The following is a 25,976-nucleotide window of genomic DNA, read 5'->3' as shown; positions in this document are numbered from 1 at the left end:
CTGGTGTACACTGAAAACTACTGGAATATCCTAGGAGATATTTCAGGTACCCTAGGTTCAGTTCCAGACCACCACAATAAAGCAAATACAGCAGTAGAATGAGTCACACAAATTTTTAGTTTCTCAGTGCATATGTTATGTTTACAATATACTGTAGTCTATTAAGTGTACAATAGTATTACGTCCTTTAAAATGTAATTAAAATACTTTATTGATAGAAAATGCTAATCATATGACAACACAGGATTGTTATAAACCCTCAGTTTGTAGAAAACTGAATAACTGAAGCACAGTAAAGCAGAACATAATAAAACAGGGTATACCTGTATGCTTATCCACTGGTCCATTTATTCCTGTGCTAACTGCAATGTGGTCATCACATCCTAATGTCTTGTATATGAAAGAGTGATGGGCAGTTGTTAGTCATATTAAGAAAATCAAATTGAATCTCTACCTTCCATCATACATTAAAATGTATTCCACATAGATTAAATAGTTATATATGAAAGAAATTATACCACCCTTAGAACTATAAAATATAGGAGAATATATTTCTCACCCGGAGATATGGAAAAACTTATCAAAAACACTATAAAATGAAAGGTTGATAAATTGGATGCTGTTCAAAACAACTAACCTGTTTTCCACAGAAATACTAAACAGAATTTTAAAGGACAAGGCGCAAATTGAGAGAAGCTATTTTCAATACATAGAACTGGACACAATTAGAAAGAACTATCACATGGTTAAAAAAGAGATTGCTGTCTTATTTTCTTACTGGCTCATAGGATAAAAAATTTTAAAAATAGATAAAGAGACATCAAACATTTTACAAAACAGGAAAATATTAATAGCAAAAAACATGAAAAAATGTCCAACTTTGCTACTGTTGGGAGAAATGCAAGTGATGACGACACTGAGAACTTTTTTTCCCCACTCAATACATAGGCAAAAATTATGAAGTTTGGAAATACCAAGATTCAGAGGGTATAAGTCAGAGGAGTTAGGATTGGTTTACATTGGTGGAATAAATTAGTACAAATGTTTTGCGTAAGTTTGGTGTTCTTGGAAATTTGGATATACATTATAACCCAGGAGTCAATAAACTTCGGTAAAGGAATAGGCAGCAAATATTTTAGGCTTTGGGACATATCAAAATCTCTTTCACAAGTACTGAAATGTGCCACTGTAGTATAAAAACAGCCATAGGCAATACATAAATGAGCATGGATGTGTTCCAATAAAATTTTATTTACAGAGAACTGCAGTAGGCCCCTTTTGGGCCATAGTTTGCTGATCCCTGATAAGACCTATCAGTTCTCATATAGATGTATGTGCCCTAGAGAAACTTCCCCATGTATTCTGTAAACTGTGTGCTTGAATGTTTATAAATGTGTAATAGCCCAGCCAAAAAAGAAAAAATCCAAATGTTAATCTTCAGTGAAATGGATAAATTTTAATTATAATCACACAGTGGTTTATGCAGTAGTGAAAATTAATGTATAAATCTAGGCAACAAAATAGATGAATCCAAAAGGGAATGTTAGGCAACAAAATGGATGAATACCCAAGAGAATGTTAAGTGAAAAATTCTTAGAACCATATCAACATGATACCAATTTTTTAAAACATAAAATCAAGCAAAACTGAATACTCTTGCCAGAAATGTCCAAGCTACATATAAATCAAGTCTTAAGGTCTGACAGGGTTCCCTGATAGCTCAGTTGGTAAAGAATCTGCCTGCAATGCACGAGACCCCGATTTGATTCCTGGGTTCGGAAGATCCGCTGGAGAAGGATTTTCATGGAAGGACAATCCATGGACTCTATAGTTCATGGGGTTGCAAAGAGTCAGACACAATTGAGCAACTTTCACTGAGGTCTGACTTCCATTTTACAGGAGAAATAGGGATTAGAAGCACAAGTTAAATGATACTTAATGGAATCAATGAGGCACATCTAGAAGATGGACACTTTATAGGACAATTGGCCTCATCTCTTCAACAAAGTGTTATGGAGAAGGAAAGGTGGAGTGTGGGGAGGTGATGTTCTGGATTAAGGGAGATGTGAAAAATGATCAGTAAAAGACAGTTTTATACAATTGAGGAAATTTAAATATGGATAGCTATTATGTTTTTGTTAGGTGTGATGATGTTATGGTTAAATTATAAAATTTATTTTTTTGTAGCTAATTCCATGTGAAGTTTGAGATGAAATGTCATGTTAATACTGTAAAATAGCTAAGCAAAAAAGGGGTTGGGATAAATTGTTAGGGAATTATAATGATTGTTTTAAGTAGTTGTAGCATATACAGGTGAAAATTTTCATAATAAAAAGTAAAACAAGCAAAGTGAAAATATATTGTTTTATGATGCATCTATAAAACAGTAGTAAAAGATGAAAAAAACACTAAATTTGTTAACTCTTGTGGAGGGCACATAGTGTAGGTAGTAGTCTAGTTTTTAAAATAGTGGAATCATGGATGTCCTTTTTTAAAAAAGTCTTTATTCAGTTATAATTTACATAGTGTAACATTCACCTATTGTAAGGATATAATCCAATAATTTATAATTTATAATAAATTTAAAGAACTGTGCAACCATAACCATAGTTTACATCTAAGACATTTCTGTCATCCCCCAGAGTTCCCTTATATCCATCTGTAGTCAGTCTCAACTTCATCTTCAGCCCCTGGCAAGTTCTGTTCTACTTTGTGTTCCTATAGATTTGCATTTTTCTGGTAATCTAATGTGAATGGCTTCTCAGGTGGCACTAGTGGTAAATAATCTGCCAGCCAATGCAGGAGACACAAGAGATGTGGGTTCGATGCCTGCATTGGGAAGATCCCCTGGAGAAGGAAATGGCAGCCCACTCCAGTATTCTTGCCTGGGAAATTCCATGGACAGAGGAGCCTGCTACAGTCCATGGGGTCACAAAAAGAGTCAGACACAACTGAGCGCGTGCGCTGCGTGTGCGTGCGTGCACGTGTGCACACACACACAGACACACACACAATGTGAATGGACTCATGTATTCTTTCACATCTGACTTCTTTCACTTAACATAATGTTTATTTTGTTTGTTTGCTTGGCTGTGCCACATGGCATGTGGGATCTTAATTCCCCAATTAGGGATTCATCCCACATCCTCTGCATTGGATACCTAAAGTCTTAAAACACTGGACTGCCAGGGAAGTCCCTGGCATGTTTTTGAGGTTTATCTATGTTATAGCATTTGTCAATAATTCATCTTACTTTATTGTTGAGTAGCATTCCATTGCATGCATGTTGTTTGTCCCCTAGTTGATGGACATTTGCTATGAATATCTGATGCATGTCTTTGTGTGGAGGTGTTTTTGTTTCTCTTAGGTGGATACTTAGGGGTGAAATTGCTGGGTTGTATGGAAATTTATGTTTGATTTTTATTGAAGTGTCTTGTCAAGCTGTTTTCCAAAGTGACTGTAATGTTTATCATTCCTACCAGCAATGTATGAGGGTCCCAGTTTCTCCACATCCCTGCCAACACTTGATATTGTCTCTTGATTATAGCCAGTGGCTATATGAGTGGATGTCTCATTTTAACTTGCATTTGCTTAATGACTAGTGATTTTGAACATCTTTTTATTTACTCATCGGCTATTCTTGCATCTTATTTGGGGAAATATTTATTCATCTCTTCTGCCCATTTTAAAGTGTGTTTTCTTATTATTAATCGTCCAGTTTATATATATACCACATTTTGTTTATTCATTCATTTGGTGCCGGTCACTTGGGTTGCTTCCATGTTTTAGCTGTTGGGAATAATGCTGCTGTAAACATGGGTGTACAAATACCTCTTTGATACTCTGCCTTCAGTTCCTTTGGGAATATGCCCTGAAGTAGAATTTCTGGATCATATTGTAATTCTCTTTTTAATTTTTTGAGGTACTTACTGCTTTCATATAGCAGCTATACCACCAACAGTGTGCAAGGGTTACAGTTTCTCCACTTCATTGCAAACACTTGTCTTGTTTTTTTCTGGCAGTATTCATCCTAATGGGTCTGAGGTATCTCATTGTAATTTTGATTTGCACTTCCCTAATGAAGTGATGTTGAGGATCTTTTCATGTGCTTATTGGCCATTCATTTATCTTCTTTGGGGAACTGTCTGTTGTAGTTCTTTGTCCATTTTTAAAATTTAGTTGTTTGGTTGTTGTTGTTACTGAGTTTTAGAAGTTTTCTGTGTATTCTGGATATTAATCACTTATCAGATACATGATTTGAAGACATTTTTCCCCATTCTGTGGGTTGACTTGTATTCTTGTATACAAGCAGTATACAGGATACTGCTGAATCCTGTTTCCTGATATTTTGTTGAGGATTTTTGCTTGATGTTTCATAAGGGATATTAGTCTGTAGTTTTCTTTTCATGTAGTGTCTTTATCTAGCCTCAATATCAAGGTTATGCTGGCCTCATGAAATGATTTAGGAAGTGTTGTCTTCTCTTCAGATTTTTGGAAAATTTTGGGAAGGATTGATTTAGTTCCTTTTTATTTTTCTTTTTTAATTGGTAGAAAATTGCCTTACAATGTTGTGTTGGTTTCTGCTGTACAACAGTGTGAATCAGTCATAATTTTATATACATATGTGTGTGTGTGTGTGTATGTGTGTATCCCCTTTCTCTTGATCCCCCCTCCCTCCCCCCATCCCACCCCTGATTTAGTTCTTTAAATGGTAGAATTCACCAGTGACACCATCTTGTCCAGGGCTTTTCTTTGTTGGGAGATTTTTGATTACTGATTCAGCCTCTTTAATAGTTGTAGGTCTATTCAGATTTTCTCTTATTTGTGATTTAGTCTTGAAAGGTTTTGTGTGTCTAGGAATTTTTCCACTTCATCTAGGTTATCCAGTTTATTTCACATATTCGTGTTCATAATACTCTCTTATAATCATTTCTGTGTGATGAATAGTAATGTCCCCATTTTCATTTCTGATTTTAGTAATTTGAGTCTTCTCTCTTTCTTTCTAAGCCCATCTAGCTGAAGATTTGTCAATTTTTAAAAATCTTTTGAAGAACCAACTCTTGGTTTCATTGATTTTTTTTCCCTCTATTTTTCTTTTCTCTACTTTGTGCTAATCTTCATCATTTCCTTCTGTTGACGAAAAAAGTTGCACAATGTGAAAGCTGTGAATTAAGTTTTCTTCCAGGAAAAATGAGGACTGTAGTCTGGGAGACAGCACCTCAGATAGCTCTGAGAAACTGCTCCAAAGAGGAAGTGGAGGAAGGTCAATATATAAGATTGTGGTGAAGAGGGAGTTCAATGCAATCAGGTACTTATTTTACAAAAGATTTTCTGCTAGTCATGAGGAGCTGATGTCATCTTGAAGGAATTTAGTGCTTTTCTAGATAGGAGGAGATGCAAGGATTGGGATCATGAAATCAGTTCCTGAAAATATCTGTCTAAAAACCTGCCCTACCAGTTTCCCTGGAGCACAGAGTGCCTCACTCTCCACCCTGAACTCCTCTCAGGGCATGTCAGAGGTCAACAGCTACAGCAGCACAGGGTTCAAACTCTGAAGAGGCAGATGGCAAATGCCTTTGACAAGTGGCAATTTGTAGTTGACAGGGCCCCATCATGGTTATAAATTTGACTATACTTTGGGAGCTGTGAGGGAAGCCCCAAGAAACTTAATGTCCTTAATAATTCTGTAAAATTTTACATTAACATAACATAACAGCAAAGAACTATTCAGGAAATGAGTCTTAGTAGATATAGACCTCTATTAACAGGGTCTTCCCTGATAGCTCATTTGGTAAAGAATCATCTGCCTGCAATGCAGAAGACCCCGGTTCGTTTCCTGGGTTGGGAAGATCTGCTGAAGAAGGGATAGGCTACACACTCTAGTATTCTTGGGCTTCCCTTGTGGCTCAGCTGGTAAAGAATCACCTGCAGTGTGGGAGACCTGGGATCGATCCCTGGGTTGGGAGGATCCCCTGGAGAAGGGAAAGGCTACCCACTCCAGTATTTTGGCCTGGAGAATTCCATGGACTGTATAGTCCATGGGGGTCACAAAGAGACACGACTGAGTGACTTTCACTTTTCTATTAACAAACCAGCATTTAACATTCACGGAAACATCTTTTCTTCCTAAAATTACCCTCATTTTTACCAAATATAACCAAATTAAGACTAGTTTCTTTGCAGAATAAGTCTGGTTACAGTAAACTTGGCCTGACAATCTATATAACCATAATTGATCTTAGACTTTTTAGCTTTGTTGAAACTTTTAGGAAGAGTCTTGGACTGAACTTTTTAAAAAAAACCTCTCAGGGCTAGGAGAGTCATGCCAAAAGCTTATAACAGATTTCACCTAACAGATCTATGTCAATTCCTCCCTTGTTAAGGTCTCCAAAATTTCTTGAGATTTCTGTATCTGTTAGTGAGATAGCCTTCCTAAATTATCTGATAAAGCTACTGGAAACCTGAGAGTTTCCAGTCTCTGGAGGGATCAGATAGAAAAAGTAAATGTTTCAACTTTGCTTCAGTTCAGTTCAGTCGCTCAGTCGTGTCTGACTCTTTGCGACCCCATGAATCGCAGCACGCCATACCTCCCTGTCCATCACCAACTCCTGGAGTTTACCCAAGCTCATGTCCATCAACTTTGCTTACAAAAGTATAATTTACCAAATTACTGAGAGTAATTAGTAATTAGTTTGAGGGGAAGGTTTTCCTTACACCTGGAAAACACAGGCTCAAACCAGTAGTTTTTCAGATAGAAACCATGTAAGTTATAAGCATATTCACCAGTTCTTTCAGTCCTTTTGTTAATCTTGGTAAAGCCATCAGGCTTCTCATTGGAATCCTTTCATTTCTTACCTAGTTCAGCATTATGGTCTGAAAATAAGAAACTTATATTTATCCAAAAGTCCTTTCTATAAATCTTCTTGAAGAGGAAGCATTTTTCCAAAAGCATCAGAATAAAACCATAACTGTCTATAATGGTAAAAGACTTAAAAAGGCACTTTTAAAATCTGGTTACAGTGCAGTTGACAAAGGAACTTGGTTATGGCTGTGACAACACTTTAAGATAACTGATAACATTTATCAGAATTTTTGGCACTCCATTTAATCTCTGGGATATCTATATTAGTAACATATTCCATGTTACTAATACATATACCAACTGTATAACCTAAGGAGATTTATTACTTATTTGACAATACCTCCGTGCATCAACATACCAAATGAACCTTATTAGTTCAATATCTCTCTCTAGGATGTTTGAGAAGCCTTCTAAAGGATCCCAAAGTTAGCTAGTGGTCAAAAGTGCTTCATTAGAATTTGATTTAGGAAGTTTTGTCAATAAACATCAAAGGGATTTAGGACATTCAGATAGGACCATAGGTCACTGTGAAACAGTAGTTACTTAGACAAAGTAACAAATACATCAAGGGCAAAGGTAGAACAGATCATTTAAGAGGTAAAGAAACTTGAAAATCAGTTATCAAAGGCAGTTTAACATCTTCAGAAAAGTTGTCCCTTTTTTAACAGAAAAGCCAAATTTAAGTTTTACACCAGCTTACTTTTAAAGTTCATTTACTCAACTAAACTTACCACCTAATTTATTTTAGCACAGTTTTAACTTTCAAGTTGTTGAATATCTGGAGAGATCCTAAAATATAATTATTTCTGAAAGTTCACCTAAAGCTCTTTATCTCATTTATACTTTGTTTCCTTAAAATTTTTTCCACATTGAGTTAGTTTTCTTGTTAGCAAATTTGTAACAGATAGAATAAGGTCTTATTTGACCTCTAGTAAACCTAGGTACAGGGCTTCCCTGGTGGCTCAGATGGTAAAGAATCTGCCTGCAATGCATGAGACCCAGGTTTGACCCCTGGGTTGGAAAGATCCCCTGGAGAAGGGAATGGCAAGCCATTCCAGTATTCTTGCCTGGAGAATTCCATGCACAGAGGAGCCTGGTGGGCTACAGTCCATGGAGTCGCAAAGAGTCCAACATGACTGAACAGCTAGCACACACACAAACCTAGGTACAACAGGAATACTATACTTAACATTGATAAGCCTAGACATATCTATATTAATCAAACCAACAAGCTTAAGCCACCTTCAATAACAGATATCAATTCAGTACTGAATATTTCCCGGATCATGGATCCTAAAATTATTCTTGGCCAGTTTTTTATATATTTAGATTTAATTTGTAAGCTCTTACTTTCAAGTCAACTAAAATAATTCATTTACAAGTTAACTTTTACACAAAGATCAAACCAGAAATCTGTTTTTTTCCACTTGAGTTCAAAAGGCTTTTTCCCCACTCCCCACTTTTTTTTTTTCCTGAGGGCCTGGGCACAGGGGACTGTGTCCCCACTCAGTTTTTTGGCATGAAGCATCCCAACACTAGCCTACAGGCCAGGTCTAGGAACTAGTGAACCCAGTTGTCAGCTACCACATGAGCAGTATTCACATCACTGAATTTTCCCCAGTGCGTCTGTCACCAGTGTGTGTCCCCAGGGTGAACCGCATCCAACCCTCACCTTTACAGGAAACTCTCTGAGATGAGCAGATAGCTATAGTTCAGGTTTCTATCAAATTACTGCTTCCCTTGGCCCTGGTGTGTGTGAGATTTTGTGTTCAGCCTTTAAGAGTGAGATCTCTATTTCCCCCAGTCCTTTGGGGCTCCTGTAATTAAATAAGCCCCACTAACGTGACATTGTACAGGAGACAGGGATCAAGACCATCCCCATGGAAAAGAAATGCAAAAAAGCAAAATGGCTATCTGAGAAGGTCTTACAAATAGCTGGGAAAAGAAGAGAAGCGAAAAGCAAAGGAGAAAAGGAAACATATTCCCATCTGAATGCAGAGTTCCAAAGAATAGCAAGAAGAGATAAGAAAGCCTTCCTCAGTGATCAATGCAAAGAAATAGAGGAAAACAACAGAATAGGAAAGACTAGAGATCTCTTCAAGAAAATTAGAGATGCCAAGGGAACATTTCATGCAAAGATGGGCTCAATAAAGGACAGAAATGGTAGGGACCTAACAGAAGCAGAAGATACTAAGAAGAGGTGGCAAGAATACACAGAAGAACTGTACCAAAAAGATCTTCACGACCCAGATAATCACGATGGTGTGATCACTCACCTAGAGCCAGACATCCTGGAACGTGAAGTCAAGTGGGCCTTAGAAAGCATCACTATGAACAAAGCTAGTGGAGGTGATGGAATTCCAGTAGTGCTATTTCAAATCCTCAAAGGTGATGCTGTGAAAGTGCTACACTCGATATGCCAGCAAATTTGGAAAACTCAGCAGTGGCCACAGGACTGGAAAAGGTCAGTTTTCATTCCAATCCCAAAGAAAGGCAATGCCAAAAAATGTTCAAACTACCGCACAATTGCACTCATCTCACACGCTAGTAAAGTAATGCTCAAAATTCTCCAAGCCAGGCTTCAGCAATACGTGAACCGTGAACTTCCAGATGTTCAAGCTGGTTTTAGAAAAGGCAGAGGAACCAGAGATCAAATTGGCAACATCCGCTGGATCATCGAAAAAGCAAGAGAGTTCCAGAAAAACATCTATTTCTGCTTTATTGACTATGCCAAAGCCTTGGACTGTGCGGATCACAATAAACTGTGCAAAATTCTGAAAGAGATGGGAATACCAGACCATCTGACCTGTCTCTTGAGAAACCTGTATGCAGGTCAGGAAGCAACAGTTAGAACTGAACAAGGAACAACAGACTGGTTCCAAATAGGAAAAGGAGTACGTCAAGGCTGTGTATTGTCACCCTGCTTATTTAACTTATATGCAGAGTACATCTTGAGAAACGCTGGGCTGGAAGAAACACAAGCTGAAATCAAGATTGCCGGGAGAAATATCAATAACCTCAGATATGCAGATGACACCGCCCTTATGGCAGAAAGTGAAGAAGAACTAAAGAGCCTCTTGATGAAAGTGAAAGAGGAGAGTGAAAAAGTTGGCTTAAAGCTCAACGTTCAGAAAACTAAGATCATGGCATCTGGTCCCATCACTTCATGGGAAATAGATGGGGAAACAGTGGAAACAGTGTCAGACTTTATTTTTTGGGGCTCCACAATCACTGTAGGTGGTGATTGCAGCCATGAAATTAAAAGACGCTTACTCCTTGGAAGGAAGGTTATGGCCAACCTAGATAGCATATTTAAAAGCAGAGACATTACTTTGCCAACAAAGGTCCGTCTAGTCAAGGCTATGGTTTTTCCAGTGGTCATGTATGGATGTGAGAGTTGGACGGTGAAGAAAGCTGAGCGCCGCAGAATTGATGCTTTTGAACTGTGGTGCTGGAGAAGACTCTTGAGAGTTTCTTGGACTGCAAGGAGATCCAATCAATCCATCCTAAAAGAGATCAATCCTGGGTGTTCATTGGAAGGTCTGATGTTGAAGCTGAAACTCCAATACTTTGGCCACCTGATGCGAAGAGTTGACTCATTTGAAAAGACACTGATGCTGGGAAGGATTGAGGGCAGGAGGAGAAGGGGACAACAGAGGATGAGATGGTTGGATGGCGTCACCGACACAATGGACATGGGTTTGGGGAAACTCCGGGAGTTGGTGATGGACAGGGAGGCCTGGCATGCTGCAATTCATGGGGTCGCAAAGAGTCGGACACGACTGAGTGAGTGAACTGAACTGAACCTTCAAAGCCAAATGCTCTGGGGGCTCATTTGCACCTGTGGGTTAGGGCGCCTAACTTGAGGTTCAGAACTCTCATTCCTCTAGGAGAACCTCTGAAATATAATTACTCTCCAATTTGTGGATCATGCACCTGGGGAGTTTTGGATTTGACTATGTCATAAATCCACCCCTTCCACTCATCTCATTGTAGTTTTTTCTTTTATGTCTTTAGTTGTAGAAAATCTTTTTCTGATAGAGTCTAGTCTTCTTCATTGTTTTTTTTTTTAAACATATTAGTCTCTTAAATCATGTAGAAAACAAAAGGTATAGTCACATGCCATTGTTACAGTAATACTGGCTTTTGTAATTACCCATATATTGTAATGTTTGTTTCCCCATGTGGCTTTGAGTTACTGTCTAATGTTCTTTTTACCTTCCCAGCACTATCTTGAGTATTTCTGGCAGGTCTGGTGGTCACTAACTCCTTCAGATTTTGTTTTTCTGGGAATGTCTTGATTTTTCACTCACTTTTGAAGGAGAGTTTTGCCACATACAAGATTCTTGGTTGAAAGTTTTTTTATTCTTTTAATAGTTTTAATATTTCAGCCCACCATCTTCTGGCCTTCAAGTTTCTGCTCATGATCTTATTGAGGATCCTTGTATATGATGACTTGCTTCCTCTTGCTGCTTTTATGGTTTTCTGTTTGTCATTGTCTTTTGAAAATTTATTATAATGTGGCTTGCTGTAATCTTTCTTGAATCCATCTTACTTGGAGTTCTTTAAGCTTCTTGGATGTTTATAGTCATATCTTTCCTCAGATTTGGGAAGTTTTTAGTTATTATTTCTTCCTATAGTCTGTCACTTTCTCTTTCTTTTCTCCTCCTAAGACTCCCACAATGTGTCTGTTGTCCTGCTTGATGGTGTCCCACAGGTCCCTTAGGCTCTGTTTGCATTTCTTTCATCTTCTTCTTTCTGTTTCTCAGCCTAGATAATTTCTGTTTTCCTATCTTTAAGTTTATTGATTCTTTCTTCTGCCTGCACAACTCTGCCTTTCAGTCTCTCTAATGAATGTGTTGTTTCAGTTATTGTACTTTTTAGCTCCAGAATTTCTTTTTGGTATCTTTTAGGTTTTTTAATCTCTATTTATATTTCCATTTTGTTCACACATTGTTTTAAAGTCTTTGTCTAATATAAGTCTTTTCCAGGAACAGTTTCTATTGATTTTTTTTTGTTTCAATGGTTTATACTCTCCCGTTTCTTTTATGCCTTGTGTTTTTTTGTGGAATATGAATGAGTCTAGTACTGAGTCTAACATTTGAGTGTAGTAATGTGGTAACTCTGGAAATCAGATTCTCCACCTTCCCTGGGGACTGGTGTTTTCTTATTACTATTTTGGGGTTTTTTTTGATTGTTATCAGCTGTCTGTTTCATGGATCAACATAACATGTAAGCTTAATGTCTTAGGTATTTTATGAGCCTTTCCTTGGGCATTTGTAGTGACTTTCTAATTTTCCCCTTATAGGCAGTTGTTTTTTAGTGGCCTGTTTTTTAATGTCTGGTTCTCAAAAATGGAGAAGCAGAAAATGAAGTGGGTGTGGGGAGAGGACTAGCCTTTTAAATGCACTGGAAGTCACTTCAGCTGGAGGGGGAGGGGCTTGCAACAATGAGGGGGAGGTGCAGTAACAATGGCTACCTGTCTGTCTGTCTCTTGGTCTGCATCTCTGTGATGAGAAAAAATAATTAGTGACCAGAGCACAGATCCCCATTATTTGGAGGAGAAGTTCCTTTCTGCCCACTCTGGCTCCCATAAGTTGTGTCCAAGCTACTCCAGGAATAAGCACACAGCTCTCTGCCACATCAGTAAGGGTGGTGGATGAGTAGTTGCTACTGTACTGAGATATAAAATTGGCCAAACTTTACTGCAGTTTACCACCCAAGTATTCCCCTGAAAGTTGCAAGCCTTCAACAGACTTCAGAGTTTCAAAATAGTTGTTTCAAAATCAGACAGATTCTGCCAGTGCAATTATTGTCCATGTGAGGACTCAGGTTTCTGGTGCTTCCTACTCTGCCATCTTCACAGAATCTTCTCCATGATCTAATTTTGAGTTAATTTTTATGTGTAATGTGAAGAGTTCACATTCACTTTTTGCATGTCTATATCCAATTTTCCCAGAACCATTTGTTTAAAACAATTTTATTTCATTAATGAAGTACCTTGACACTTTCATAAACAATTAATTAACCATAAATGTGAAGGTTTATGTCCAATCTCTCAATTTTGTTCCAATGATCTATACAGCTATACTTGCACAAATACCATGCTGTCTTTTTAATTATATTCTTGACACATAATAGGTGCTCAAAATTTTAGTTAAATTGAAATTGACTCTGCCAGGAAAATGTTGCGGGGAAGAGAACACTTACTTTGCTGCAGTGGGTGAAATACTGGAGTTATCTGGTAGCACTGAGGGCAGCTACCTGAGGGTCCTCGTGGGTTGTGCAGCACTCATAAGTGTGGATGACAGAAGATATATGTATATATACATATGCATATAGATACAGGGATGTGTCATATGTGTATATACATATTAAAGGTTCTGACATCCCTTTACATTTTTGATTCCATCTAAAACTTCTTTTAACCAGAAGAATTAAATTTCAGCTGATTCCTCAAGAGAAAGAGAAGGACCTCAAGGGGAAGGAATTACTCTACCTTATGTATATTACAAACAAACCAAAATATGACAGTCTCATTTTCTTCTAAATCCTTGTATCATATCACTCTGAAACTATTCTAAACATTTAGTGGAAATTACCAGTGTTTATGCTTTTAACCTTAATTTCTGCTTTCCAGCCTGTACGTAAGTCTTTGTGGGGGAGGGGTAACTTTGACAATATGACTTTTAAACTTGCATATTCTGAGGTAAATCATGCAGTTTCTACTCAAAAATAACTTTTCCAGAGGTTTTGAACTTAAGGCCAGTTATTCTCTTATTTTTTCTGTTTCTCATACATACATAACTCAGTTATCTTTTGTGGCTGGAATAGATGTTTTCATATTTTGTGTTTGCCAGTCTTTTTCTCTTCTGACTTACTGTTAGTGTTTAATAATTGGGGGCTTATAAAATTAAATGAAAAGTTCTAATTTTGATTATTTGGACAGAAAATTGACATTGAATTGGCTAGAATTATTAAAGAACATGTGTTCTTACACTTGCTGCATTTTTGTCTTTTTTCTTTTGAGATGTGCTTGTTGTGGGAGGTGGGGTGTTATGTGGTTTATTTATTTTTGTTTCATTTCTCTATAGTTTCCTATCAAGGTGTCTTTTGAGAACTTCTGTCCTTAGGCTGAAAAGAAAGTTTATGCCTCACTAAAGAAAAAACATCCAGGACAAAATTTGGGATAGGCATGCTGGTAATGGTAGTAGCCATCACAAAACAGAGGACAAAAAGACTGGAGCTGCCGTCTTTAAAGTAGTGAAATCAGAGGCTGATTAGTTACCATCATTATGCTATACCTGACTTTCCCAGTGGCTCAGCAGTAAAGAATCTGCCTGCAGTGTGGGAGAGACAGGTTCGATCCCTGGGTCAGGAAGATCCCCTGGAGTAGGAAATGGCAACTCACTCCAGTATTCTTGCCTGAAAATCCCATGGACAGAGGAGCCTGGCATGCTAAAGTCCACGGGGTCACAAAAAAGTTAGACACAACTTAGCAACTAAACAACAACAACAAATGCTGTACCTTCCATAGAAGCTCAACAGTGTTTTAAGCATTGTTGTATTCATTGCTTTAAAATGAAATGTTATCAGAATATACTGGAAGTATTTTATGAAGCAGTAGATTTGGAGTTCTGTCTATACCACTTAGCAGGAGAATCACTCATGGGTAAGTTAAGCTTCTTGTGACTATGATTATTTTCTGGGGAAATTATTCTTGCTCTATCATTTTCTTAATGATGTTAATGAGATTCAAATAAAGGGATGTTTCTATAAGTGTTTTGAAATATAAAGTGTTCTACAAGCATTTTCAATATCATTTGTATATATTAAGCACTGATACATAAGTTTTTTTTCCTTCAAACTCTTTCTAAGATAATGTGAAAGGAAGAGGATGGACAGTCATAGAACTGTTGGGTCATTTGCTCACAAATACAATTGAAATGGGTAAAATAGGGAATATTAAAGCTCAACCATGTGGGACATAGGGAAAATCTATAAGAGAGAAAGGAGCATTTTCTTCAGTCTGTCTTATGACAGGAAAGGAAATGATACTTTTCTTGGAGAACATATAAAATCTGTAATTTTACATAGTTGAGTAGATTGTGATAAAATCATCTCTTTATCATTCATGTGTAAAATATATGTAAAAATTGTTTTTAAATATACTGTAAAACTTTGAGTAATACAAAGCTAGAGTAGTTAAGGCAGTGTGGTATGGCATAAGGGTAGACATGTAGGTTGTCAGAATAAAGTTGAGTCTAGAAAGAAGCTTTAATATTTATGTTGAATTAATTTTGAACAAAAATGTCAAGACAAGTTCAGTGGGAAAATAATAATCTTCTTAACAAATAATGCTAGGTAGCCACATGCAAAAGAATGAATTTGGACCCTTTCTTCATATCATACACAAAAAATAACTCAGAACCTTAAATGTAAGAGCTAAAATTATAAAGCTCTTAGAGGAAAATATATAAGTAAATCTTGGTGACCCTGAGTTAGGCAGTGATTTCTTGGATAAATTGGACTTTGTCAAAAGTCAAACTTTTGTGATACCAAGGATACCATCAAGAATGTGAAAAGACAAGCCACATAATGGGAGAAAATATGTGCAAGTCATGTTGTTTTTAGAATATATAAAGAACTCCTACAACTCAGAAATAAAAAGTAACCCAATTAAAACTTGGGCAAAATATCTGAATAAACATTTTTCCAAAAAGATACACAAATGTCCAATAAGCATATGAAAAGATACTTAGCATGATTAGCCATCATAGAAATGCAATTCAAAACCACAATGAATCTCATTCACACACACTTCACACTCACTGAGGTATTTATAATTTAAAGAGATGTATAATAACAAGTATTGGTGAGAATGTGGTGAAATTAGAAGAACCCTCATACACTAGTACATTGATAGGTTGTAAAATAGTATAGTCACTTTGGAAAACTATTTGGCAGTTTTTCAGATGGTTACAGAGTTACCTTATGTTCCAGAAATTCTACTTCCAGATATATACCTGGATATATAAGAGATCTGAAAACACGTCCACACAAAAACTTGTTGCATGAATGTTTATAGCAGCAATATTCACAGTAGCCAAAAGAAGGAACAATTCAATTGTCCATCAACTGATGAATGGAGAAATAAAATATGGTGTATCCATTAATGGGATATTATTTAGCAGTAAGGAATGAAGTGCTGATAGATGCTATAATATGGATGAACCTTGAAAACATTTTGCTAAGTGAAAGAAGTCAGTCACAAAAGACCTTATACTATATGATTCCATTTATATCAGATATCCAGAATAGCCAAATCTTACAGACAGAAAGTAGATCAGTGTTGCCTGGAGAACAACTGAGTAGGGCAGGGATTAGGATAGAATGGGAGACGATGCTCGTAAGTTGTGGGTTTCTTTTTGGGCTGATGAAACTTTTTGAATGGGTTATGGCTGTACAACTCTATGAGTATATTAAAAAAAATAATTGTGCTAATTAAATGGATAAATTTTATGGTACATGGATAAAAATAATTTAAAAATAAAGCAATACCCAACTCAAAAAATATAAAGAAAATGACACCTGGCATATGTGTTTCTGCTGATTATCACCTGAAAATAGAGAAGAATCAGATGGTTGATTGTCTCTTAATTATCATTTTTCTTTCATTCTCTATCCTTCTAGTGGCCAGCTAGGTTTATTAAATGCGTGCGCTTTTGTGTTGATTGATAGTAAATCTTAATTCATTTTTGACAGGAATTGAGTTCTCAGACTTTGTCACATGATGGAGGATTCTTCAATAGACTGGAAGATGATGTTCATAAAATTCTTACTAGAGAAAAAAGAAGAGAACAGCTTACAGAATATAATGGAACAGATAATTACACAGCTCATGAGCACAACCAGGCATGTAAAATAGAAAATTCTCTTAAAATCATAGTGAAATTATTTTTCATTTTTTAAAAATGTAAACAGTGAAATTCAATTATGGTTTTATAAAACTATAGTTTTAGTGTATTATCTTAGTCATTATTACACATAGATATTTATATTAAAAAGTGTGAGGTACTTGATTAATTGGTTAATATTTATTGAGCATTGCTATAGTGCTCAGTATTGTTAGGCATCAATATCGGGGAGTGGGAATATCAAGATGGTTAAGACCATCCTTGACTTGGACACGCAGAGTAGTTGGGGATAGGAGGAAGTAGACTGTAAAGAGAATATAACTCAGCATGATGAAGGATTTAAGAGAGAGATGAACAATTAAAAAAAAAGTTTTTAAATAGAAAAGGTAACAGACCACTCCTTGGGTAATTGGGAAAGGTATATAAAGAAGTGACATTTGCAATAGATTTTGAATGCAAATAACTGTATAAACTGAGAAATAGAGAAGAACTTAAGGGAACTGCAAGAGCAATGGCCCAGAGCTATGAAAAACCTTTAGATTGAATATTCAGGAAACTGAAAAATTATGCATCTAAGAAGTAAAGACTTAAATGAGTGTGGGATAACATGATTAGAGAAATAGATTGGAATTAGGTTATAAAGGTCTTTTAATGTGAAAATAAGAAGTTAGAATTTTGTCCTGCAGACCAGGGGTTGCAAACTATAGCTGGTCTGCAGTCTTTTTTTGTAAGGCTCACAAGCTAAGAATGGTTCAGTTCAGTTCAGTCGCTCAGTCGTGTCCGACTCTCTGCGACCCCATGAATTGCAGCACGCCAGGCCTCTCTGTCCATCACCAACTCCTGGAGTCTACCCAAACCCATGTTGATCGAGTCGGTGATGCCATCCAACCATCTCATCCTCTGTCGTCCCCTTCTCCTCCCGCCCCCAATCCTACCCAGCATTAGGGTCTTTTCCAATGAGTCAACCCTTCGCATGAGGTGGCCAAAGTATTGGAGTTTCAGCTTCAACATCAGACCTTCCAATGAACACCCAGGATTGATCTCTTTTAGGATGGATTGATTGGATCTCCTTGCAGTCCAAGAAACTCTCAAGAGTCTTCTCCAACACCACAGTTCAAAAGCATCAATTCTGCGGCGCTCAGCTTTCTTCACCGTCCAACTCTCACATCCATACATGACCACTGGAAAAACCATAGTCTTGACTAGACGGACTTTTGTTGGCAAAGTAATGTCTCTGCTTTTAAACATGCTATCTAGGTTGGCCATAACCTTCCTTCCAAGGAGTAAGCGTCTTTTAATTTCATGGCTGCAGTCACCATCAGCAGTGATTCTGGAGCCCAAAAAAGTAAAGTCTGACACTGTTTCCACTGTTTCCCATCTATTTCCCATGGAGTGATGGGACCAGATGCCATGATCTTAGTTTTCTGAACGTTGAGCTTTAAGCCAACTTTTTCACTCTCCTCTTTCACCTTCATCAAGAGGCTCTTTAGTTCTTCTTCACTTTCTGCCATAAGGGTGGTGTCATCTGCATATCTGAGGTTATTGATATTTCTCCCGGCAATCTTGATTCCAGCTTGTGTTTCTTCCAGCCCAGCGTTTCTCATGATGTACTCTGCATAGAAGTTAAATAAGTAGGGTGACAATATACAGCCTTGATGGACTCCTTTTCCTATTTGGAACCAGTCTGTTGTTCCATGTCCAGTTCTAACTGTTGCTTCCTGACCTGCATACAGGTTTCTCAAGAGACAGGTCAGATGGTCTGGTATTCCCATCTCTTTCAGAATTTTCCACAGTTTATTGTGATCCACACAGTCAAAGGCTTTGGCATAGTCAATAAAGCAGAAATAGATGTTTTTCTGGAACTCTCTTGCTTTTTCGATGATCCAGCGGATATTGGCAATTTGATCTCTGGTTCCTCTGCCTTTTCTAAAACCAGCTTGAACATCTGGAAGTTCACGGTTCACGTATTGCTGAAGCCTGGCTTGGAGAATTTTGAGCATTACTTTACTAGCGTGTGAGATGAGTGCAATTGTGTGGTAGTTTGAGCATTCTTTGGCATTGCCTTTCTTTGGGATTGGAACGAAGACTGACCTTTTCCAGTCCTGTGGCCACTGCTGAGTTTTCCAAATTTGCTGGCATGTCGAGTGCAGCACTTTCACAGCATCACCTTTGAGGATTTGAAATAGCTCAACTGGAATTCCATCACCTCCACTAGCTTTGTTCATAGTGATGCTTTCTAAGGCCCACTTGACTTCACATTCCAAGATGTCTGGCTCTAGGTGAGTGATCACACCATCGTGATTATCTGTGTCGTGAAGATCTTTTTTGTACAGTTCTTCTGTGTATTCTTGCCACCTCTTCTTAATATCTTCTGCTTCTGTTAGGTCCATACCATTTCTGTCCTTTATCGAGCCTATCTTTGTGTGAAATGTTCCCTTGGTATCTCTAATTTTCTTGAAGAGGTCTCTAGTCTTTCCCAATCTGTTGTTTTCCTCTATTTGTTTGCACTGATCGCTGAGGAAGGCTTTCTTATCTCTCCTTGCTATTCTTTGGAACTCTGCATTCAGATGAGAATATCTTTCCTTTTCTCCTTTGCTTTTCGCTTCTCTTCTCTTCCCAGCTATCTGTAAGGCCTCCTCAGACAGCCATTTTGCTTTTTTGCATTTCTTTTCCATGGGGATTTTCTTGATCCCTGTCTCCTGTACAATGTCACGAACCTCTGTCCGTAGTTCATCAGGCATTCTGTCTATCAGGTCTAGTCCCTTAAATCTATTTGTCACTTCCACTGTATACTCATAAGGTATTTGATCTATGTCATACCTGAATGGTCTAGTGGTTTTCCCTACTTTCTTCAATTTAAGTCTGAATTTGGCAATAAGCAGTTCATGATCTGAGCCACAGTCTGCTCCCGGTCTTGTTTTTGCTGACTTCCTAGAGCTTCTCCATCTTTGGCTGCAAAGAATATAATCAATCTGATTTCGTTGTTGACCATCTGGTGATATCCACGTGTAGAGTCTTCTCTTGTGTTGCTGGAATAGGGTGTTTGCTATTACCAGTGCGTCCTCGTGGCAAAACTCTATTAGCCTTTGCCCTGCTTCATTCTGTACTCCAAGGCCAAGCCTGCCTGTTACGCCAGGTGTTTCTTGACTTCCTACTTTTGCATTCCAGTCCCCTATAATGAAAAGGACATCTTTTTTGGGTGTTAGTTCTAGAAGGTTTTGTAGGTCTTCATAGAATCGTTCAACTTCAGCTTCTTCGGTACTCCCATTTAAAAATACTGTTTGGGAAAATACAGAAAAAAAACCAAAAGATATTATCATATAGAGACCTCTCAGTTTGCATTTATTTTTCCTACCATAAGCCACTAGTCTTTTGTTTTATTCCTCTTAAACTATAAATCTGTTCTTTACCTTCTGTTGACCTCTAGTCTATCAATAACTGTCCTCTCAGCCTGGAGCTTGTAATAAGTAATTTCAGTCATGTCCTCACGAACGCTTTCCCTTACTTCCTTGATTTTCTGGCATTCCCTTCACGTCAGTATGCAGCATTTGCTCTCACAGTACTGTCTACCTTCTCTATTACAATTTAATTTCTGACTAACCAGGTATTGCTGGACAATACTCTTTTACCGTTTATATTCTCGTCTGAAAATCAGTGCTGTGTAACTTCTGCCATACCCTCATTTCTACTTAATGGTGGTTTGATTCATTTTTTTCTGACTTTAATAAATTCCTCCAGTGGCTATTTCAAATTGACAAGCCCATTTTCCATCCTTTTACTGTCTTCAGTGGATGTTAGTTTTTTGTTTCCTCTGGTAAATTCAGTCATTCAACAAATTAAACACTTAACCTGTGTTGTTATATAGGACACACAAATGGAGCCAGACTCTTAAAAATTTTTTATTACAATGCAGCAATAATATTGCTTTATAAAAACACTGTATTACATGAAAATTTATTTTCAGCTTAGTATGGGACATCCTTGCCTGCCCTCAGGTACATGTGAGCTTCTTCCTTTCTAGCACTGAATTAAATTTGGTGTTTTCCTGAGTTGCCTTGACTGTCAAATTTTGTGTACAAGGCAAGCAACCATGTTAACATTTATAGGTAGTGTATTTGTTTCCTCTTTTTACGTTGATTTTGATTTTCCCCTTTGTGGTTTATATCTTATTCTTTAAGCCATCTCAGATCATTGTAAGAATAATATTAATATACTCGAGCAAGTAACTAGGTGTTTCAAATCTTTAGTAGAGCAAAGTTGGGTACACATAAATTATTAATTAATGTTAATGATATTTTAAAGTCAAAGTAACAGTGCACTGTAGTAGAAAGAGAATAGTCTCTGAAATCAAACAAGCTTAATAACACAAAATATAGCACTGCAGCTTATCAGCTTTGTTATGTTGGAATGAAATTGCCTGCCTTTCATGCACTGTTATTATGAAAGTTAGCAATTATGGTGTAAAATTTTAGAGCGTTTGTACACAGCATGTGCTTAATAGATCATTGTTTTTGTACAAGGTAGGAAGTGGAAAGTCCAAAAAAAGGTAATTCATAGAAATAGAGATGAGAGGTGGCTTTCTTAGGAGAAAATAATTTTTGAATTGGAATTTAAGGGACAGTAGAATTTGAACATGCAGAGGTGAGGGAGGAGAAGCTGGAATGCCATGAGTAAGAGGATGGAGGCAGTAAAGTATAAACCAGTTTAATTAAGACAAGATTCATTGAGGAGTGTAGTATAAGTTTGGCACAGTGGGTTTGGGAGGATTGTGGAGGACTTAAAAGCTTGATTTATGATTTAGTCAGGAGATAAAAAAGAATTTTTTTTTTTTTTGAGAGTTAACATCAACTTGTTTTTCTTTCTTTTTTTTTTTATAAATTTATTTATTTTAGTTGGGGGCTAATTACTTTACAAATTTTTTAAAGTTTTGAGCAAAAGACAAAGTTCTACATGGTAATATTAATTTCACTGCAGTGCCTAGAAATAACTGAAGAAAGGTGAAGACTAGTGATGGGAATCAGACAATAGGCAGTATTTTGAGGATGTAGAATGCAAGAACAGATTACTAGTAGTAATGTCACTTGGTGTAGCCATTTTGGAGAACAATGTGGCATTAGCTTTTACAGTTGAAGATAATGGGTAGACTATGTGTTCTAGAAATTCTGCGTTAGATTAAACCCTGCAGACATCTTCAAGAAGAATGATTCAAGTTCAGTTGTTTGTGACAACAAAGTCAGTAGAAGAAATGAATGAATTATAGCAATACATAACAACATGGATGAATATCAAAAACATAATCTTTAATGAAATAAGCAAGTCACCAAATAGTAATAGTTTGATGCAGTTTATATAAATTTCAAAAAATAGAAAGTTTAACTGATTACTCAGGGATACACCTGTATGTTGTAAAAGACTATTAATAATGAAGAGAGTGACAAATTCATAATAGTGGATATTCTCAGGAATGGGGGAAAGGGATACAATTGGGGAGAGAAATGTAGGGGATGCCAAAATATTGGTAATGTTCACATAATCTGCATATTGGTTTATTTTTCTTTTTACTTGCTATGTCAGTTTATATATTCTTTTGCACATGTAAAATTTTTCATAAGTAAAAAAGTTGAGTATTTTGTCATGTCATTGAGTGTAGTGGGGGAAAAAGGAATATTGAGGCCATTAAAAAATACTCTGTTTATCTACCTCCTTCCTCTCCTCCTCACACTCCTTTTTCAGGGAAAACCTTTTTGCAAAGGTTAAAATCATTTTAAACTGTGTATTAGTGTACCAGAAATTTTTTTTATTTTTATTTTTTTTAGTTGGGGGCTAATTACTTTACAATATTGTAGTAGTTTTTGCCCTACATTGACATGAATCAGCCATGGGTTTACATGTGTTCCCCTTCCTGGACCCCCCTCCCTCCTCCCTCCCCATCCCATCCCTCTGGGTCATCCTATTGCCCCAGTCCTGAGCATTTGTCTCATGCATCGAACCTGGAATGGTGTTCTGTTTCACATACGATAATATACATGTTTCAATGCTATTCTCTCAGAACGTCCCACCCTCACCTTCTCCCTCAGAGTCCATAAGACTGTTCTATGCATCTGTGTCTCTTATTCTGTCTCGCCTATAGGGTTATCATTACCATCTTTCAAATTCCATATATATGCATTAGTATACTGTATTGTTGTTTTTCTTTCAGTGTACCAGAAATTTTTAAAGGTGAAAAATATATCCACACTAATTCAATCAGTCTTTAACATTTGGTTTCATTTTTGAATAGTACTTTTCCAGGGAAACACTGCATGCATAGGTATTTTATTTTATTTTATTTTATTTATTTATTTATTTTTTTACTTTCTTTTTTTTTTTTTTTTCTTTTTTCTTTTTTCTTTTTTTTTTTTTTTATAAATTTATTTATTTTAGTTGGGGGCTAATTACTTTACAATATTGTAATAGTTTTTGCCATACATTGACATGAATCAGCCATGGGTTTACATGTGTTCCCCTTCCCGGACCCCCCACCCACCTCCCTCCCCATCCCATCCTTCTGGATCATCCCATTGCCCCGGCCCTGAGCCCTTGTCACATGCATCGAACATGGAATGGTGCTCTGTTTCACATATGACAATACACATGTCTCAATGCCATTCTCCCAGAACGTCCCACCCTCACCTTCTCCCTCAGAGTCCATAAAATTGTTCTATGCATCTGTGTCTCTTATTATGTCTCGCATATAGGGTTATCGTTACCATCTTTCAAATTCCATATATATGCATTAGTATACTGTATTGTTGTTTTTCTTTCTGGCTTACTTCACTCTGTATAATGGGCTCCAGTTTCATCCATCTCAGTAGCACCGATTCAAATGTATTTTTTTTAATGGCTGAGTAATATTCCATTGTGTATATGTACCACAGCTTCCTTATCCATTCGTCTGCTGATGGACATCTAGGTTGCTTCCATGTCCTGGCTATTGTAAACAGTGCTGCGATGAACATTGGGGTACACGCGTCTCTTTCAATTCTGGTTTCCTCGGTGTAAATGCCCAGCAGTGGGATTGCTGGGTCATATGGCAGTTCTATTCCCAGTTTTTTAAGGAATCTCCACACTGTTCTCCATAGTGGCTGTACTAGTTTGCATTCCCACCAACAGTGTAAGAGGGTTCCCTTTTCTCCACACCCTCTCCAGCATTTATTGCTTGTAGACTTTTGGATAGCAGCCATTCTGACTGGTGTGAAATGATACCTCATTGTGGTTTTGATTTGCATTTCTCTAATAATGAGTGATGTTGAGCATCTTTTCATGTGTTTGTTAGCCATCTGTATGTCTTCTTTGGAGAAATGTCTGTTTAGTTCTTTGGCCCATTTTTTGATCGGGTCGTTTATTTTTCGGGAATACAGCTGCAGAAGTTGCTTGTATATTTTTGAGATTAATTGTTTGTCTGTTGCTTCATTTGCTATTATTTTCTCCCATTCTGAAGGCTGTCTTTTCACCTTGTTTATAGTTTCCTTTGTTGTGCAAAAGCTTTTAATTTTAATTAGGTCCCATTTGTTTATTTTTGCTTTTATTTCCAATATTCTGGGAGGTGGGTCATGGAGGATCCTGCTGTGATTTATGTCGGAGAGTGTTTTGCCTATGTTTTCCTCTAGGAGTTTTATTGTTTCTGGTCTTACGTTTAGATCTTTAATCCATTTTGAGTTTATTTTTGTGTACGGTGTTAGGAAGTGTTCTAGTTTCATTCTTTTACAAGTGGTTGACCAGTTTTCCCAGCACCACTTGTTAAAGAGATTGTCTTTTCTCCATTGTATATTCTTGCCTCCTCTGTCGAAGATAAGGTGTCCATATGTGCGTGGGTTTATCTCTGGGCTTTCTATTTTGTTCCATTGATCTATATTTCTATCTTTGTGCCAATACCATACTGTCTTGATGACTGTGGCTTTGTAGTAGAGCCTGAAGTCAGGCAGGTTGATTCCTCCAGTTCCATTCTTCTTCCTCAAGATTGCTTTGGCTATTCGAGGTTTCTTATATTTCCATACAAATTGTGATATGATTTGTTCTAGTTCTGTGAAAAATACCATTGGTAGCTTGATAGGGATTGCATTGAATCTGTAGATTGCTTTGGGTAGAATACTCATTTTCACTATATTAATTCTTCCAATCCATGAACACGGTATATTTCTCCATCTGTTTGTGTCCTCTTTGATTTCTTTCATCAGTGTTTTATAGTTTTCTATATATAAGTCTTTTGTTTCTTTAGGTAGATATATTCCTAAGTATTTTATTCTTTTTGATGCAGTGGTGAATGGTATTGTTTCCTTAATTTCTCTTTCTGTTTTCTCAATATTGGAGTATAGGAATGCCAGGGATTTCTGTGTGTTAATTTTATATCCTGCAACTTTACTATATTCATTGATCAACTCTAGTAATTTTCTAGTAGAGTCTTTAGGGTTTTCTATGTAGAGGATCATGTCATCTGCAAACAGTGAGAGTTTTACTTCTTCTTTTCCTATTTGTATTCCTTTTATTTCTTTTTCAGCTCTGATTGCTGTGGCCAAAACTTCCAAAACTATGTTGAATAGTAGTGGTGAAAGTGGGCATCCTTGCCTTGTTCCTGACTTTAGGGGAAATGCTTTCAATTTTTCACCATTGAGGATAATGTTTGCTGTGGGTTTGTCATATATAGCTTTTATTATGTTGAGATATGTTCCTTCTATTCCTGCTTTCTGGAGGGTTTTAATCATAAATGGATGCTGAATTTTGTCAAAGGCTTTTTCTGCATCTATTGAGATAACCATATGGTTTTTTTCTTTCAATTTGTTAATGTGGTGTATTACATTGATTGATTTGCGGATGTTAAAAAAACCTTGCATTCCTGGGATAAAGCCCACTTGGTCATGATGTATGATCTTTTTAATATGATGTTGGATTCTGTTTGCTAGAATTTTATTAAGGATTTTTACATCTATGTTCATCAGTGATACTGGCCTGTAGTTTTCTTTTTTTGTGGCATCTTTGTCTGGTTTTGGAATTAGGGTGATGGTGGCCTCATCGAATGAGTTTGGAAGTTTACCATCTTCTGCAATTTTCTGGAAGAGTTTGAGTAGGATAGGTGTTAGCTCTTCTCTAAATTTTTGGTAGAATTCCGCTGTGAAGCCGTCTGGTCCTGGGCTTTTGTTTGCTGGAAGATTTCTGATTAC

The 25,976-nt window shown here is 37.0% G+C and overlaps 1 protein-coding gene across 8 annotated transcripts in view; it reads left to right on the top strand.

Annotated features, from left to right (window-relative positions):
• Window positions 1-25,976, top strand: part of GKAP1 (G kinase anchoring protein 1) — a 104,797-nt gene that overhangs the window by 48,261 nt on the left and 30,560 nt on the right. For 3 of the 8 annotated variants that reach the window (XM_081521433.1, XM_081521428.1, XM_081521439.1), the window contains exon 8: window positions 16,628-16,777. The exons of 2 other annotated variants lie outside the window; for them this stretch is intronic. In XM_081521433.1, coding sequence (XP_081377559.1) covers window positions 16,628-16,777 — 150 coding nt within the window. Of the gene's footprint in view, window positions 1-16,627; window positions 16,782-25,976 lie in introns of all 8 variants that reach the window. 3 more of the 8 variants (XM_081521445.1, XM_081521454.1, XM_081521465.1) reach the window with 1 other exon arrangement.

Source organism: Giraffa tippelskirchi, chromosome 1, assembly GCF_054371585.1.
Source record: "Giraffa tippelskirchi isolate mGirTip1 chromosome 1, T2T-mGirTip1v1.2.pri, whole genome shotgun sequence".
Classification (NCBI taxonomy): Eukaryota; Metazoa; Chordata; class Mammalia; order Artiodactyla; family Giraffidae; genus Giraffa; species Giraffa tippelskirchi.
This window is presented reverse-complemented; position numbering and strand designations above follow the sequence as displayed.